Source organism: Stegodyphus dumicola, chromosome 4 (assembly GCF_044657685.1).
Source record: "Stegodyphus dumicola isolate Sdum_Otavi_A_Nest chromosome 4, ASM4465768v1".
Taxonomy (NCBI): Eukaryota; Metazoa; Arthropoda; class Arachnida; order Araneae; family Eresidae; genus Stegodyphus; species Stegodyphus dumicola.
The window spans coordinates 3,925,379-3,939,576 of NC_140771.1; the positions used below are offsets into that span (position 1 = coordinate 3,925,379).

A 14,198-nucleotide genomic window follows, 5' to 3' on the forward strand; every position below is an offset into this window, starting at 1 on the left:
AACTTATTTTAACTGTATTTGATGTTTTATGTTTTCTTTATTTTACAATTTTTAATGAAGGTGTTTTAAGTTTTTATGTTATTCTTGCCATGCCGCGAAGTGAGAACTGAATTAATGAGTCATGAAAAATGAACAATGCCCTCGCCGGGACTCGAACCACGGACTCTCGAATACGCGCCGAGCATGCTGATCATTACGCCACGAAGGCATGCTAAGAAGGCGGGAGAAATACCTTATATACTCCCCCTTTTTCTTAAAAGGCGACAGGGGATTAAGGGACCCAGTCACTAAATCCTGGTGGTGTAGAATCATCATCATTCACCACATTTCTTTTTAGTTCGGGTGCCACTGTATAGACATTAGGTAGTTTTTCAAAGCAGAATAGATGAAAAATGAGCAATGGACTCTCGAATAGGAACCGAGTGTACTGAACATTACACCATGAAGAAGGCGGGAGAAATAAATACTTTATAAGTCTATTAAATAAGAGCTACTGTCTGAAAGAAAAACGTACTGAGACATTTTTGATTTTAAAACGGGATTCCTTAAAAAATCCTTATTTTTTCATCCAGAAATAAAAGTTTAGTCTTCAAATCACTGGACAAAGTCTGCTGATCAATTACACCACAAAAGCACATGAGTTTTTTTTTTTTTTTTTTTTAAATTCTTTGTAAACTCACAAGATTTAGTATCTATAAATGGCAGCAGTTTTGTGTTCTTTCCAGCGGCTGCACAAACAGCGTAAAAACGTAACAACTTCTTTAAATTTACACTTTAACATTCCCTCAGTCATGATGTTAATAGCATTTTGAAGAAAAAGTTAAAAATCTTTTAGCTATGCAGATTTGAGTTACACAATGTAACTCCAGAGAATGAACTCGAAGTGGCTTATGTTAGATGAGGGTGTTAGGATGAGTATGTATTTACTACAGCGAACTTCATTGCACTACGTTAATATGTCGAATTATATGGCGCCAATAGAAGTTCTTTTGGACTTTGTGAGTAAAGGGGCCAATGATTTCATTTTAGAAGATTTAAAAGTATGGCTAATCCTTCAATAGTGGCAAATTGTTCATTCGATTGAACTGTGTATGACACGTTATACCTCAAGATATTATTCGAGTGAACTCTATGCATCTAGACAACGTCAGATTATTGCATTATTCAAACTAGAGGTTAGCATTTATTACAGATTGACTGCTTCCGATAAGTTTCAGCTATTTTTCCAAGTAAACGGTCCGAAAATTCTAGAAGCATATCAGTTTCACTTTTCAGTTGTGTTCTTTGCACATAACAAACTTCACGATATCTGGATTATTCCTTCAAAGTGCATTAGTATTTTTTGTTGGAAAGTGTATTTGAGACGACATCATTTTTTATTATTTATTAGTCTAAAGCGGCTTTGTCCCTAAGGGACTACAGTTTTCGTTTTGCGATTTCCCGTCGAATCACTCTGAATGTCCGTTTCACTTTTCAAACTTTTGCCACCAAATATTATTGCCCTGTATTATATTTGAAGAAATTAAATAATGAAGAATCTGCATAAATGTATGTATGTTTCTCGCATTGCGATAAAACGACGGTATCTAGAGCCATCCGATTTTGAATGACGTAATCCTACTGCGAATATGGGCATCTGGAAACACAAATTTGAAATTTGGAATTTGTTTTATTATCGATTTCATATTTTGTAAAACTTTAACGAATTTTTGATCAACAAACTCAGAGATTTCAAAGCGAGCAATGGCAACGTTGTACAGAGAAAAACATTTTTATCTTCAGTGACATTTTTTTTTGAATTTATTATTTTATTTGGGATATTTTATATTTTTAGTGTTTTATTATTTAAACTTTACTAAGCGACTTAACTGTCCACCACATTAAAATTTCTTGTACATTATTTATATTCATATAAGTTTGATAATAAGAAATACTATAATGAACAACATTATATAAAATCTAAATTTATGATTTCAAATTATTTTAGTCTTTTTCTTTCATGTAGTAAAAGCTATCTTAATAACAGACTTTTGATCTAATGATATTACTCCTTCGGTTTATTAGATTAATTATTACGGTCTAATTAGTGGCCTTTGCCTCTAACGGCTAGCACCGGCCATTGGAAGTTTTTTTAAAAAATTGATTAGCCTGATATAAGGATCTGTGGCAAAGCACTGGAGGGCAGTTTAACAAAGGAAAGGAATGTCTTTACTAACGACTTTGACTTTTTAAGAGAGTTGGCTCGTTTATACGCTATACATGAAAAATGGGAAAAACATGAAAAATCTCATGCAGCCTTTTCGTTCCGCAGGATCTGAATCCTGTCGAACTACTTTTGAGTTTAGCGGTTTAATTCTCTGCAGCCTAAAGGGTTATTTACTTAAAGCATAGTACATCATGCCCATCTGTTCATAGGATAAATGTCTTCGTGAAAGATTTTCTGAGCGAACCTGTAACGTGAATAATATTTGGGTTCAAACATATTAGCAAAATATCTAAAATAATGTTTACAAAACATATTATGTAGCAATTAGAATTTAATCTTAAACACACTTTCAATATGAAACTCAAAACGGCTGAAAACACATGCCTATAATTTGTAAGAAAGTGCTCTGATCACTAGGCACTGTGAAATAACAACAAAAATTTGAAAATATTTTGAGCTTTACTTACAGTCAACATATACAAGACAAAAATAAGTGTGTAAGGATTATGTTAATTTTATTAACAGTTAAATTTTGAGTTAAACTTCTTTCCTGTCAAATTCTTAACTTCATCTTACTACTTCCGTCCAGAACGTAGTTTTAGATTCACGTCTGAATACATAATGAGGAGGAGTGGAGAACAGCGAAGTTCTTTGGTCTTAGAGAGAGAGAGTTACCAGGTATTCTATCTGCACGCGTCCTTCTTTTTAGGCTTCTCTCTCGTAAGCTATTATTACGCTCGGCCGTACTTAGGCTCTTGATAGCTTCGCAGTCAATTAGCGTTAAGGGGCCAACTCGGTTAGAATCTTGATAGCTTCGGCTGTATCTCTTTAGTTTAGATTAGTTTTAGTTTACTTCTTAGCCTCTTAAGTTCAAGCCCAAGTGCCGGCTTTTATTGTACACTCCAAGACGGAGTTCTTTTAAACCTTATTTGAATAATAAAGAGTTATTTACCCTTTCATCTTGTTATTTCTTGTCACATGAACTCAAACGATTATTCGCTTATCGGTTCTTCACATTCAACAGTAACGTAGCATTTACAAAGTGGGGAACTCTACAAGTGTAAGCATAACAATTAAATTTTTATATGCAGAATATTCATAGAGTAAGATTTCGATTCCTATAATTTGACTTGCGTGTGGTACAAGGTTACTTTACTATAATATTTTCAGATATCACCTTCCATAAGAAGTAAGTGCTGAAGATATCTGAAAAACAACATCCTCAGGAGATCTTCATATATCCCGGGACATTACGACTTGAACAGATCATCCTTATTTGTTGATTTACGAAGTTTATTTACGAAGATTTGTTGATTTAAGATGTTGATTTACGAAGTCCTCAAGATATCTGAAAATCAACATCCTCAGGAGATCTTCATATATCCCGGGACACTGAGACTTGAACAGGATATCCTCAGGATGTTGTCTTAGGTCCTCAGGATATCTGAGAATCAACATCCTCAGGATATCCTGTTTCCCGAGACATTGTGACTTAAATAGGATATTCTGAGGATGTCTTGTGTTATGGGGGAAATGTATACGCCCTCGACATGAAGATTTTTCAAATTCTATTCTATTTCAAATTTGATGCTTTAGTACCATATAGCAAATTTCAATCATTCATCTTTCTAGCACGATTTTTCCATTGGAAATCAACTGTCATGAGATTTTGTTCATATGTACAAATGTTATTGGTTATATTTAAATATAATTTTATACCGTTGGCTGTTGTCAATCGCATGCAAAAGAGTATGGAAATTTATCTGAATCCTCCCCAAAAGGAATCATCTTAAGTAATGTATCCATACAGTGCTTAGTCGCAGTAAATAATATTTGAGTGCACTCTTTTTGAGATTCTTTTATAAGGCAAACTATGCATTTTATCTCTTTATCAGGCTAATATTAATATCAATGTTTATACACAAAATACCACTCAAATGAGTGCATTTCATTCATTCACCGCCGTAGTGTCTAAACGTATTAGGGCTACCGTTTATTAACAAGGCTTTGTTTGTGTTAATGGGAAAATCTGATTACCTCTTTGAATTTCATGTCGCGTGATATGGCAACAACTTCCTCTTTCGAGAATGATATTCTTCTTGTGATGAAAATTAGAAAAATTTTATTTTCACAATAAAACTGTAAAACTTCTTTCAAGAATTAAGAAAAAATTCTTCAACTTTTGAAACTGAAAATTTCCTTGATAACTGCCCATTTACTTATCATAAAAATATGATGTGTACACCACATGACTTCCTTGTACGGAATATTAAATTATACGCATTTTTTCTTGCATTTCATTTAAACTTATTGCATTGAATTAAATCTACTTCGCCGATAGCGCCTAAACCACAATAGAATAAATGCATTCTTTAAAATTCACTCTAGTATTTGTTTACCATAGCGACACTCTGGCGCTAGATTCACTTAACAGTATTACATTTCGTTCATATTATAACTCATATAATGCACAAAATTTATATCATTTAAGGAATAAAATTATCTAATCGTTGCCACATGTTCTATTCAAATACTATAATAAAGCTATTAGAATGATGTATAAAAGAAATTAAGCAAGCAAAGCAACAAAGAAACAGTTTTTCACAGACGATTGAATATTTCTCATTCAATTAATTCAGTTCTCACTTCGCGAGAAGGCAAAAATACATAAAAACTCAAAATATCTATATTAAAAATTACGAAGTAAATCTTAAACGCCTATTTCCTCGAAAAAATTCCAGAAAGAATTAAGCATGATTTACTTCGCAATAATAAATGAAGGCGTTATCTTTGTTGTTGCGAAGCTAAGTTTCTCTAGATTGGCAACAAATCCACTAGTCTGCTGTTTCAAATTTAAACAATCGATGGCCGCCATAAAAAAAAAGGCTTAGCGGCACTTAAACAACTTTAAAATTGTTAATAATTCTAAAAATATTGCATAGAGATTTACTAAAGGCATAAAAACCTTAACCGGAAGATAAAAACAACATAATTTAATCATTTTTAAAGCAAAAAAATGTACCATTAACAAACATATAAGAGTAAAGAAACTGAGATCACTGAGCCGGGTAACAGAGCGGATATATATATAAATATATTTATATACGTTTGGCGCTGCCGATTGCAACCAAAATACGAGGTGCACATCTACATGTTATAGCAGTCCTATATACAAAATTTCAACGTTCTGAGGCTACTCGTTTTTGAGTTATGCGAGATACGTACGTACATACGTTCGTACAGACGCCACGAAAAATTCTTTTCAGAATTAATTTTAAAGCAGTTTTATAATTTTTTTTTTTGTTGAGGAAACGAGTCTTTTATTCTGTTCTTACGTACAGATATCACGCAAAAACATCGTTAAATTGCATTCGATAGCGGTCAAAATGGATATTTTCGTTGAAATATGCTGCCTGAAACTTTTCGCGATTACAATACTTCCTTTTTACTTCGTACAAGGAAGTGAAAAAGGGGGGATGATACGTATAAATTTTTCTTTATTCTTTTAACTGATTAAAACGTTCGTATAAATCATGCGTAACTGTATGTTTGGTAAATTACCATAAACATTTCAATTATATCATTAATAAAAAGGTATTTTAGTTTAATGAGATGATATTTTTTCCTCCGGAGAAATTGAATTTTAAAAAGAATAAATAGCGGAAGTATTTCCCAGTTTAAAAAAAAATGTATTACGGAATGGCATCCTATTCTCAGAAATCGTCTTTCAGACCTTTATAGGTAATGAGAAATTTATGGTTTTTAACAAGCAAAATTTACATCTGCTTTCATAAATCTCAAATAAAAATAATTCACTACTCCGAAAACAAAAATATACTTAGGACTAACTTTTTCCATGATAAAAATTTTCTGCTTTTTAAATAAGAAATTTGTTATTTTAGAAGTTAAACAACAAAAATCAGCGTTATATTTAAAAATTTTCCGAGACATTTTGTTGTTTGACTTCTAAAATAATCATTGTATCATCGTGTTATTTTAACTGAAGTTAAAGAGATATATTGCAATGCATAGCATATATCGTTTTTTGTGATCCAATAACTTACTAGAAACACAGAAATTTAAAATTATATAGTATAATGCTTCAAGAGTTTGAATCTTTTTAAAGACCTATTGAAATGAATTACATTTAAACTCAAATGTAGTTAGGTTACCATTAGTTATTTCATTCTAGATAAACTACTTTTTAAATTCATTTGTATAAAATCCTTGTTGAAAATGGATGTAGAAATATGAGGATATTTGTACAGATGAATTCTAATGCAATGTTGAAAAGTTTGCCTATTCATTTAACAATAAAACTTCAATTGTTTGAAATTTTGATTAGCAGAACTGGATAATTTTAGAAAAGAAATTTATTAAAACTTAATTTTAACCTTTTAATAACAAATATATTTCTATAATTCAAAATATTCAATCTGACAAACTTTTATCAAATGACGTGAAATTATTTTCTTCTCACTTTCTTCTTGATAAACAGACTAAAGGCTTGTATTATTTTTAAACTATTTTTAAACTGTAGAGGTCATGCCCCTGATAATCCCTTTGTAGAATCTTTAAATATGCAGCAAAGTGTATACTTTTAATTTTTTAGACCGTTTTGTAAGTCATTCAAACATTATATTCCTACCCTTCATAATATTCAAAAATGAGAATAGTAATTTATTTTACAAATGTAACTTATAACATGTTTAGAATAAAGTAAATATAAACTGTTTTATATTTCATGTTTTTATTTTGTGTTTTAAATCATCATTTATTATATTATCAAATGCAATAACATTTGATTCTTTAAGTATAAAATATTGTGTTTGGAACTCTGTTTACATTTATGTTTTCACATAATATTTTTGTTTTGAAAAAAAAAATGTAATCAAATACAAAGAAAATATTTTATGAACTTTCATTATTACTTTAAACTGTATCTATATCGTTTAAATTCCCATCAGATTCTGCGCTACTATTACTTTATGTAGAAGTTTCCTAATATTGGTTTAAAATTTAAATTTTCTTGTTCTAATTGTACGCCAATATTGCTTTAGCACTGAAATAATTTTCATCATTAATGAATACAATAGTCTCTATATCGCCTTGTTAAATACATTTATATGCTTATCTATAAACAATCTTAAATGCTTCTTAAATGCAATTTGCTTGAAAACCTCTTTAACTCAAATTTTCGATTAGCAAATTAATTCTCTTTTTTCTCTCTTTTATTTGGACTCGTCAAAGTTCGGTTATATTTTCAATGGTATGCATTTAAGAAATATAAAGGATTTTTTTAAAGCTTGGAAATTTAATTGATGTAAAGAGATTATTAAAATTAGATATTAGCTGGAAGAATAAGAATTACTTTTAACTTAAAATAACAAATAAGCGCTTCATTTGTTTCAAGAGACCATTCGCATTCTTACGATGGAATTTGTAAATTCGGCAATTTCCATAATTCTAATTCCTTTTGCTGAACAAAATTGCTTTTAGCGCTTCACAACTTAATCTCTTCACTCAGTTAACATGAAATAATCCGGTAGCATGCACAGAAATAAAGCAAACAATCGTCGATACTATTTAGCTGTGCTATGTAAATAGGGCGCCAGGTGTCTCTGGGCATAGGGGTCATCGACGATTGTGAGTGCGTGCCAAAGGGATGGCCGCAGTCGGAGCACAGAGAGCACCGCCGCAGGATGCAAAGATCCATCTCGTTGCCATGACGACAGAGTCCAAACAACATCCGCACGTGTTGCAAGTTTCTTTGCAACAATGGCTGCAAGCGGAATTGGTTCTGTACAGATGGTATACTTGGAGATGCAGGCAAACATTGTTTTGCATGTACTGCCAAAACAAGTGAGAACACCAGAAAGTGAATTTCTTTTGGTGCTGAATTCAGTGTTTATGATCTCGGATATACGCTTGTGAGCTCCAGAACTTCCGTTGATTGAATTATTTGTAAATGGGTAAGGCAACAAAAGTGCATTTTATGTACTCATGTATGTTCAGAATCTTAATATGATTCTTAAGTGCTATGTACTAGAAAATTCTAAATCTACTTGATATAGAACAGTTGAAAGAGCTCTAATTTTCTGTCAATATCTGCAAAATATTTGATATAAAGTACTAATTTTATTAGTAGTTTAATAGCACTGAAGTGAAAAAAAGTTTCCTTAGTGGATATCGTATTAGCTCAAGTTTTTTTCAGATTTTTTATTTCAGAAAATCTTTCTTTTATTGGATGTTTGAAAGCTTTTGTTAATGCTAAAGAAGAAGTTTAAATAGGACTTGCCTTTTTAGAAATAAAAAGGTTTTAAAGCAAGGACAACAATTCTTTTGAAGTACCATATTACAAATCAAAGTTCGTATTAAAATGCAAGAGTGCACAAATATTCTAGAATAATTAATGTCCTTTGAAGAAAACTTTTATAAAACTCGTCTATTTTTTGGGGAAAAATTGAAATGCTTTCATAATTTTTTAAATTCACTGTTATACATATAGCAATATCATTGATATAAATAAGGGTTACACATAAACTGGAATTTGTTAGCTTAAAAAACATTTATAATGAGTAAAAATAGTAACTGTAAAATTGTTTATAATGGTCTTTTTTATTAGTGCAAACGAATTTCCATCATTGTTTTATTATAAAGGCACTTTTCCTTAAATATGATTCAATATAGTTTACAATACTTGATGTTTCATGACTTCAGTCAAAGTTTATGAGGTTATTTCGAAGTCAGAAAACAGATTCAACTGATTTTGGTAAGACTCTGCAAATAATGAGAAAAACTGGCTAGAAGCCAGTATTTGAATAACGTCGCCAGAAACCTTAGAATTTAATAGTTCAAGATTGACAAATATCTAGGATAAGGTGAAAGCATTTGGTTTCTGAAACATAGCATAAAATATCAGGGAAAGCATCTACAAAATTTTAAGAGAACAAAGTGAATATACTAATTATAATATCTTAGGGAGTCTGTGGTATTCATGCTGTTTTTCGTGAGTAGATTGAAGAATCAGGATAAAAGAATACTTTACAAAAACGTGAAAGATAGTTTTTAAATTTAGTTATTGCAGAATTTTAAAACTGAAAAGAACAAAACTACCATATCTTGCATTAAGGAGATTTTACCATGTGAAAAAGCTTGAATTATACATAATATGAATATGTGAGAAGAGGCAACTAAAAAGATAAAAAACAACTGCTGAAGTTAATAGTTTTCGAAAAATATTTAATACTTGAATGTGCTATTCCAAACTATTGGATAGATTCTGCATTTCCATGGGTGCCTTTAGCAAATATGAAAATATGGTATCACACGTAAGTGTATGAAATTGTTGTATTACTTTCGACACTTCCAATCACCTGTAGTACATACTGAAATTGAAATTCATTCATATAAAATTTAAAGAAATCTTTAATAACAGGAAGAGGCAATATGGAGGAAATTTTAATACGCTTTGATATGCACTTTTATTTTATTTCTTTAAAAAATACCAAATTATTAATTAATGAAATTGCGAGTATTTATTTTAAATTCTATTTCTAAACGTAATATTTTCAAAGCAAATTTTTCATATTAGTAACATATATATTTATCAACATAATATTTATCAAAATTATAGAAATCATTACGACTAGAAAAAATATATATTTACTGTGTAATTTAGCTGAGAAAACTCAATAACTAACTTGTACATCTAGTAGAGTAGTATAAAGACAAAATGATGCGATAAAGAATCACTTAATTTCTTAGCATTGTAAATGCATGTAAATTCAACAAAGTGCATTAAAATAGCCTTATCAAGTATCAACAATCTATTTGATACATTCTTTACGAAAATAATATTTTATTCAATTTTTAAGACAATATTTTGAAGTATAAAGCATCGAAAATACTTTAGCAGACGATGTTTGACTAATAGAAAGAGCTTGTAAATAGTTTGTACGCTAAAACCGGGTAATGTATTTCTATTTATCTTTGCAACATTTGTATGTAGTCATAGAAAATTAAATTAGAAGACGCTTCAAATAATCAAGTGCAAAAATATTTTAATGAGCATAGAACATATTTTTCTTCTAACACTCAGAGCTATAGAACATATGTGACAGAACATAATTCCACTGTAGTTGCTTTTAATTTTAGATGAAATATATTTATCCATATTAAAAATAATTTAAGGTGAGGTAGAAAATTTAATTAAGTATTATAACTAAAAAAAGTTTTTATTTTTTACGAACTTAGAAAGTTCTTTTAAAATAATAAACTTAATTTTTTGCAAACGGTAAAGAATAATAATATTTGAAAACGTTTACAAAACAAGATAAAATCCCTCCGATTCTTCGTGATATCCTTCTTTCTTTTGTGAAAAATACCTGAATGAATATTATTATATTTACTCCTTTCTAATTTTAAATAACATTTTATGAAATTAAAAATAAACAGATATCATTAATAATAAAACATAGTACTTCGAAACTTGACATAAATTTAAACTTCTAGTTGATTGCTTTAGAAAAACATTAAAATGAATGTATTAGAGTGACTTTATTTATTTATCATGATCTATCCTGAATTGAAAATTCTATAGTCATTTTGCAGAAGAGTTAGCATTTTCAGAGTAACTTCTTTTTTAATACTAATTTGCCACAAATATTAAATTTAATCAATTGAAATTTTGGCTATTCTTTCTTAAAGAATCATGCTATATCTTGAGAATACTTTGAAAGACAATAATCATTTGAAGAGTTCTACCTCAAGGAAGAAAAATCAAGATACTGTTTAAAAAAAGTTCTAGTATTATTCTAACAGTTTGAAGGACAGAACGGATGGAGGTGTAAACTTTTCCATGGTCTGCTGGAAAACAATGTAACGTGTTTTCTCTCACTGAATACTGTATAACAGGAAAGGACCATAAGATACAGCGTTTTCTGCCATGTGCTTGCATTTGGCATAGATGTCCAGAACTCAGAAGATTTGTGTTGTCGTGGGTGTACTACATGACCTGGCTCTATGACCAGGCGTAAGGGTTGTTGCAGGATTTTGCATCTGCATGAAGACAATACACGATTCTTGTTGCTGGCAATCGTGATGTTGCTTTACATGGCAGGCGGTGCCACACTGTTCCAGTGGCTGGAACAGCAAAATGAGATTGAAGACCGAGAACGATACTGGGAGATCCACAGAAACTTTTTAGCAAAGTACAATGGAACTGTAGATCCAGCGGATGTAGAGATGCTACTTTGGGAATATGGCAATGCGTCAGCTTCTGGAATCATACACAAAAGACCCCGATGGGATTATTCTGGAGCATTTTACTTCGTAGGGACCGTCGTTTCAACCATTGGTAAGTTTTATGTTTTCAGATTTTTCATATATACCTTGCAAATAAACTGCTTGAAGAATATTTTGAAATGTAATTCAAAAGGCATTGATTGCGAAGAATAGGAAATTCTAACCAGGAAGTAATACCGTGCAAATAATTAAAGAATAGTTAATTTTTATCTAATATATCTGCTTTATCGTTTATTATAACCAAAAATCCAAATTTATTCTAGTGGACCTTAAAACTTTTAGAATTTAAAAAGTGTTATGCGACGAGAAAAGTTTGGGAGTTTAATGGCGATTGTCGTTAGCAGTTTTGATACTTTAACTTATTATAATAATTTTACAATTAACAAATATTTTTACGCAATGTATCTGAAAATAGACAGAGATAATACAAGACACACAAAGTAAAAAACGAAAACGTTTCGATGCGTTCTTTTTATAATATAAACGTTCATTTTCCTTGTTTTGCACGTGACGCTCTCATTTCGTCTGTTACTTATTTAAAATTTTCACATTTTGTTGTGCATATAACAAAATTTCAATGAAATAAGTGATATCCCTTAATACAAATATTAACTATCCTAATAAATAAATTAATCGCGTCCAGTCTCCAAGAGAAATATTATATTTAAAAACTGCACAGAATGATCGCCCTCATTTTTCCAAGTGACAACAGTGCTGATTTTCAACAGTCAGCAGTCCAGTATGCAATTTAAGGAAAAACTGTTGCCAAAACCACATTTCTAAAAGAATGAAACTATTCAAAATGATGCGATAAAATCAAAAAGATAAAATTAAAAAAATCTAATTCCAATTTTGAAAAAAATCGCTTCGAGGTGCACTGGCTCTTGTGTAGATGCACCTATATACCAAATTTCGTAGCCTTATTAGCTTACGCAACGAATTAATATTAAAACTGCTATTATTGTTACTTTGCTTTGCATAATGAATTAATTAATGCTATGCATTTAAGAATAATAATCTGCAGTTAGATATAATTCTTAGAAAAGGTTAATTAATTAAGAAAACCTGTGTTTTTAAAGCTAGTGTGTATTAAAAACAACTGCCCCATTTGATCAAAATAAATTAAAAGTGAAAAAGAAACTACGCTATTTGAAACAAGTTGAACTTCAGATATAAGATCACAGCTAATCATGATATATGAAAAAACGTAGAAATTATATTCTCTATTTCAGACCGAATGCATTTTTATCGCATAGCAGTGTAAGAATTTTATTAAGGAAGTAAATTTCTATTTGCATAGGTCCTAAAATTAAACATTTAATCTTATATCTCTCTTTATTGCTCTATTCAAAGATATTATTATTTTTTATTTACCTTTTCAGTTAAATAAGTTTAAACTAGGTTAAATTATAACCCTATTTTTATTAACGTAAAACTATAAAATAATAAGACTATAGACAAAATATACTGAAGGCACATAACACTCGCTAGCATTCGCATGCTTTGTCGGAATCTAAATAAATCTAAAAATTCCAAACATATTTTCCTCACACATTTATTGAAATTAATTTGATAATTTCTCAAAAATTATGTACGGTACTATAAAGTTTTACATAATATTTAAATTTAAGAAAACATTTTAAAATTAAATGAGTTAGCAACAAGCTTAATATTTGGTCTATGAGGAAAGAACAAGCAACCCGAATACCCGGTGTTCTGGGAATTGAGCGAGAATTACAGAAATTCTGCAGTACTATTTTACCGTTGCAAGAAGTTTATAATTCTGATTTTCACATAATAAATTTGTTTTCTTGTTAATTAAGGGCATATCTTAGTTGAAAGAAAGAGCTAAAATAGAGTTTTGATTGCTATGGGGAAAAGTATAGAAGTTGAGTTAGACATATTTTACAAGCTACTTAGATTACCTACCAAGATAATGTTAAACAAAGTTACGCGTTTCCTAAACGAATTTATTCTGTTAATTTCGAAAATCATACATGAAATTTTAACCTTCGTCATGAAAATAAAAGATTTATTTTTAATTTGAATTACTGCATCTTTATTTACAATACTTCTTGTTTTACGCATGTACATGTGTAAATTTTACTACATAAATTGGCTTTTCGCTCAAAATTTCTGAAGAATCTTGTGTTAACGAAAATGCTTCATTCAGAATCAGTTCTTTGGTACTTTACTTTGGCTATAGATCCCATCACTTCACGGAACTACAATTTTGGCCTAACTTAATTTGCCAGTTTGGCACCATCATTCTTATTTGAGTAAAAGACGAAACACCTTCGAATTTATTAATTATTGGGAGTTGGTTTGTTTCCCTTGAAAAGTTAGGCCCACCAGCGGCCGAGCGGTAAAGTCGCTGAACACTGGTAGTTCGGTCCGAGATTCGAATCCCGCGAACGGGCTGGCTGCATGGGTGTTTTCGTGGTTTTCCCCATGTGTAACGTGTATACGAGCCAGTTTCCCTTAGAAAGTCCTCCACGAAGGCATCCCTTCCCTTAGGCAGATAGCCCTAGTGTGCTTTGCCATAATTAAATATACCACACCCTTGAAAAGTCAGCTAATTTCCGATCAATAGCAATAATTACTTGTTTTTTAATTTTTTAATTTCTTTTTCAAAGTTTGAAATTTTGTAATTCAGGATTTAAATTCAAGTCCCCTTAAAAAGCTT

The 14,198-nt window shown here is 30.5% G+C and overlaps 1 protein-coding gene across 1 annotated transcript in view; it reads left to right on the forward strand.

Moving 5' to 3' along the window:
• Positions 1–7,898: 7,898 nt before the first annotated feature.
• Positions 7,899–14,198, forward strand: part of LOC118199255 (potassium channel subfamily K member 13-like) — a 305,700-nt gene continuing 299,400 nt past the window's right edge. Inside the window, exon 1 of the mRNA XM_085814485.1 lies at positions 7,899–11,564. Within this exon, the coding sequence (XP_085670611.1) occupies positions 11,231–11,564 (334 nt within the window). The 5' untranslated portion in view covers positions 7,899–11,230. The remainder of the gene's footprint in view (positions 11,565–14,198) is intronic.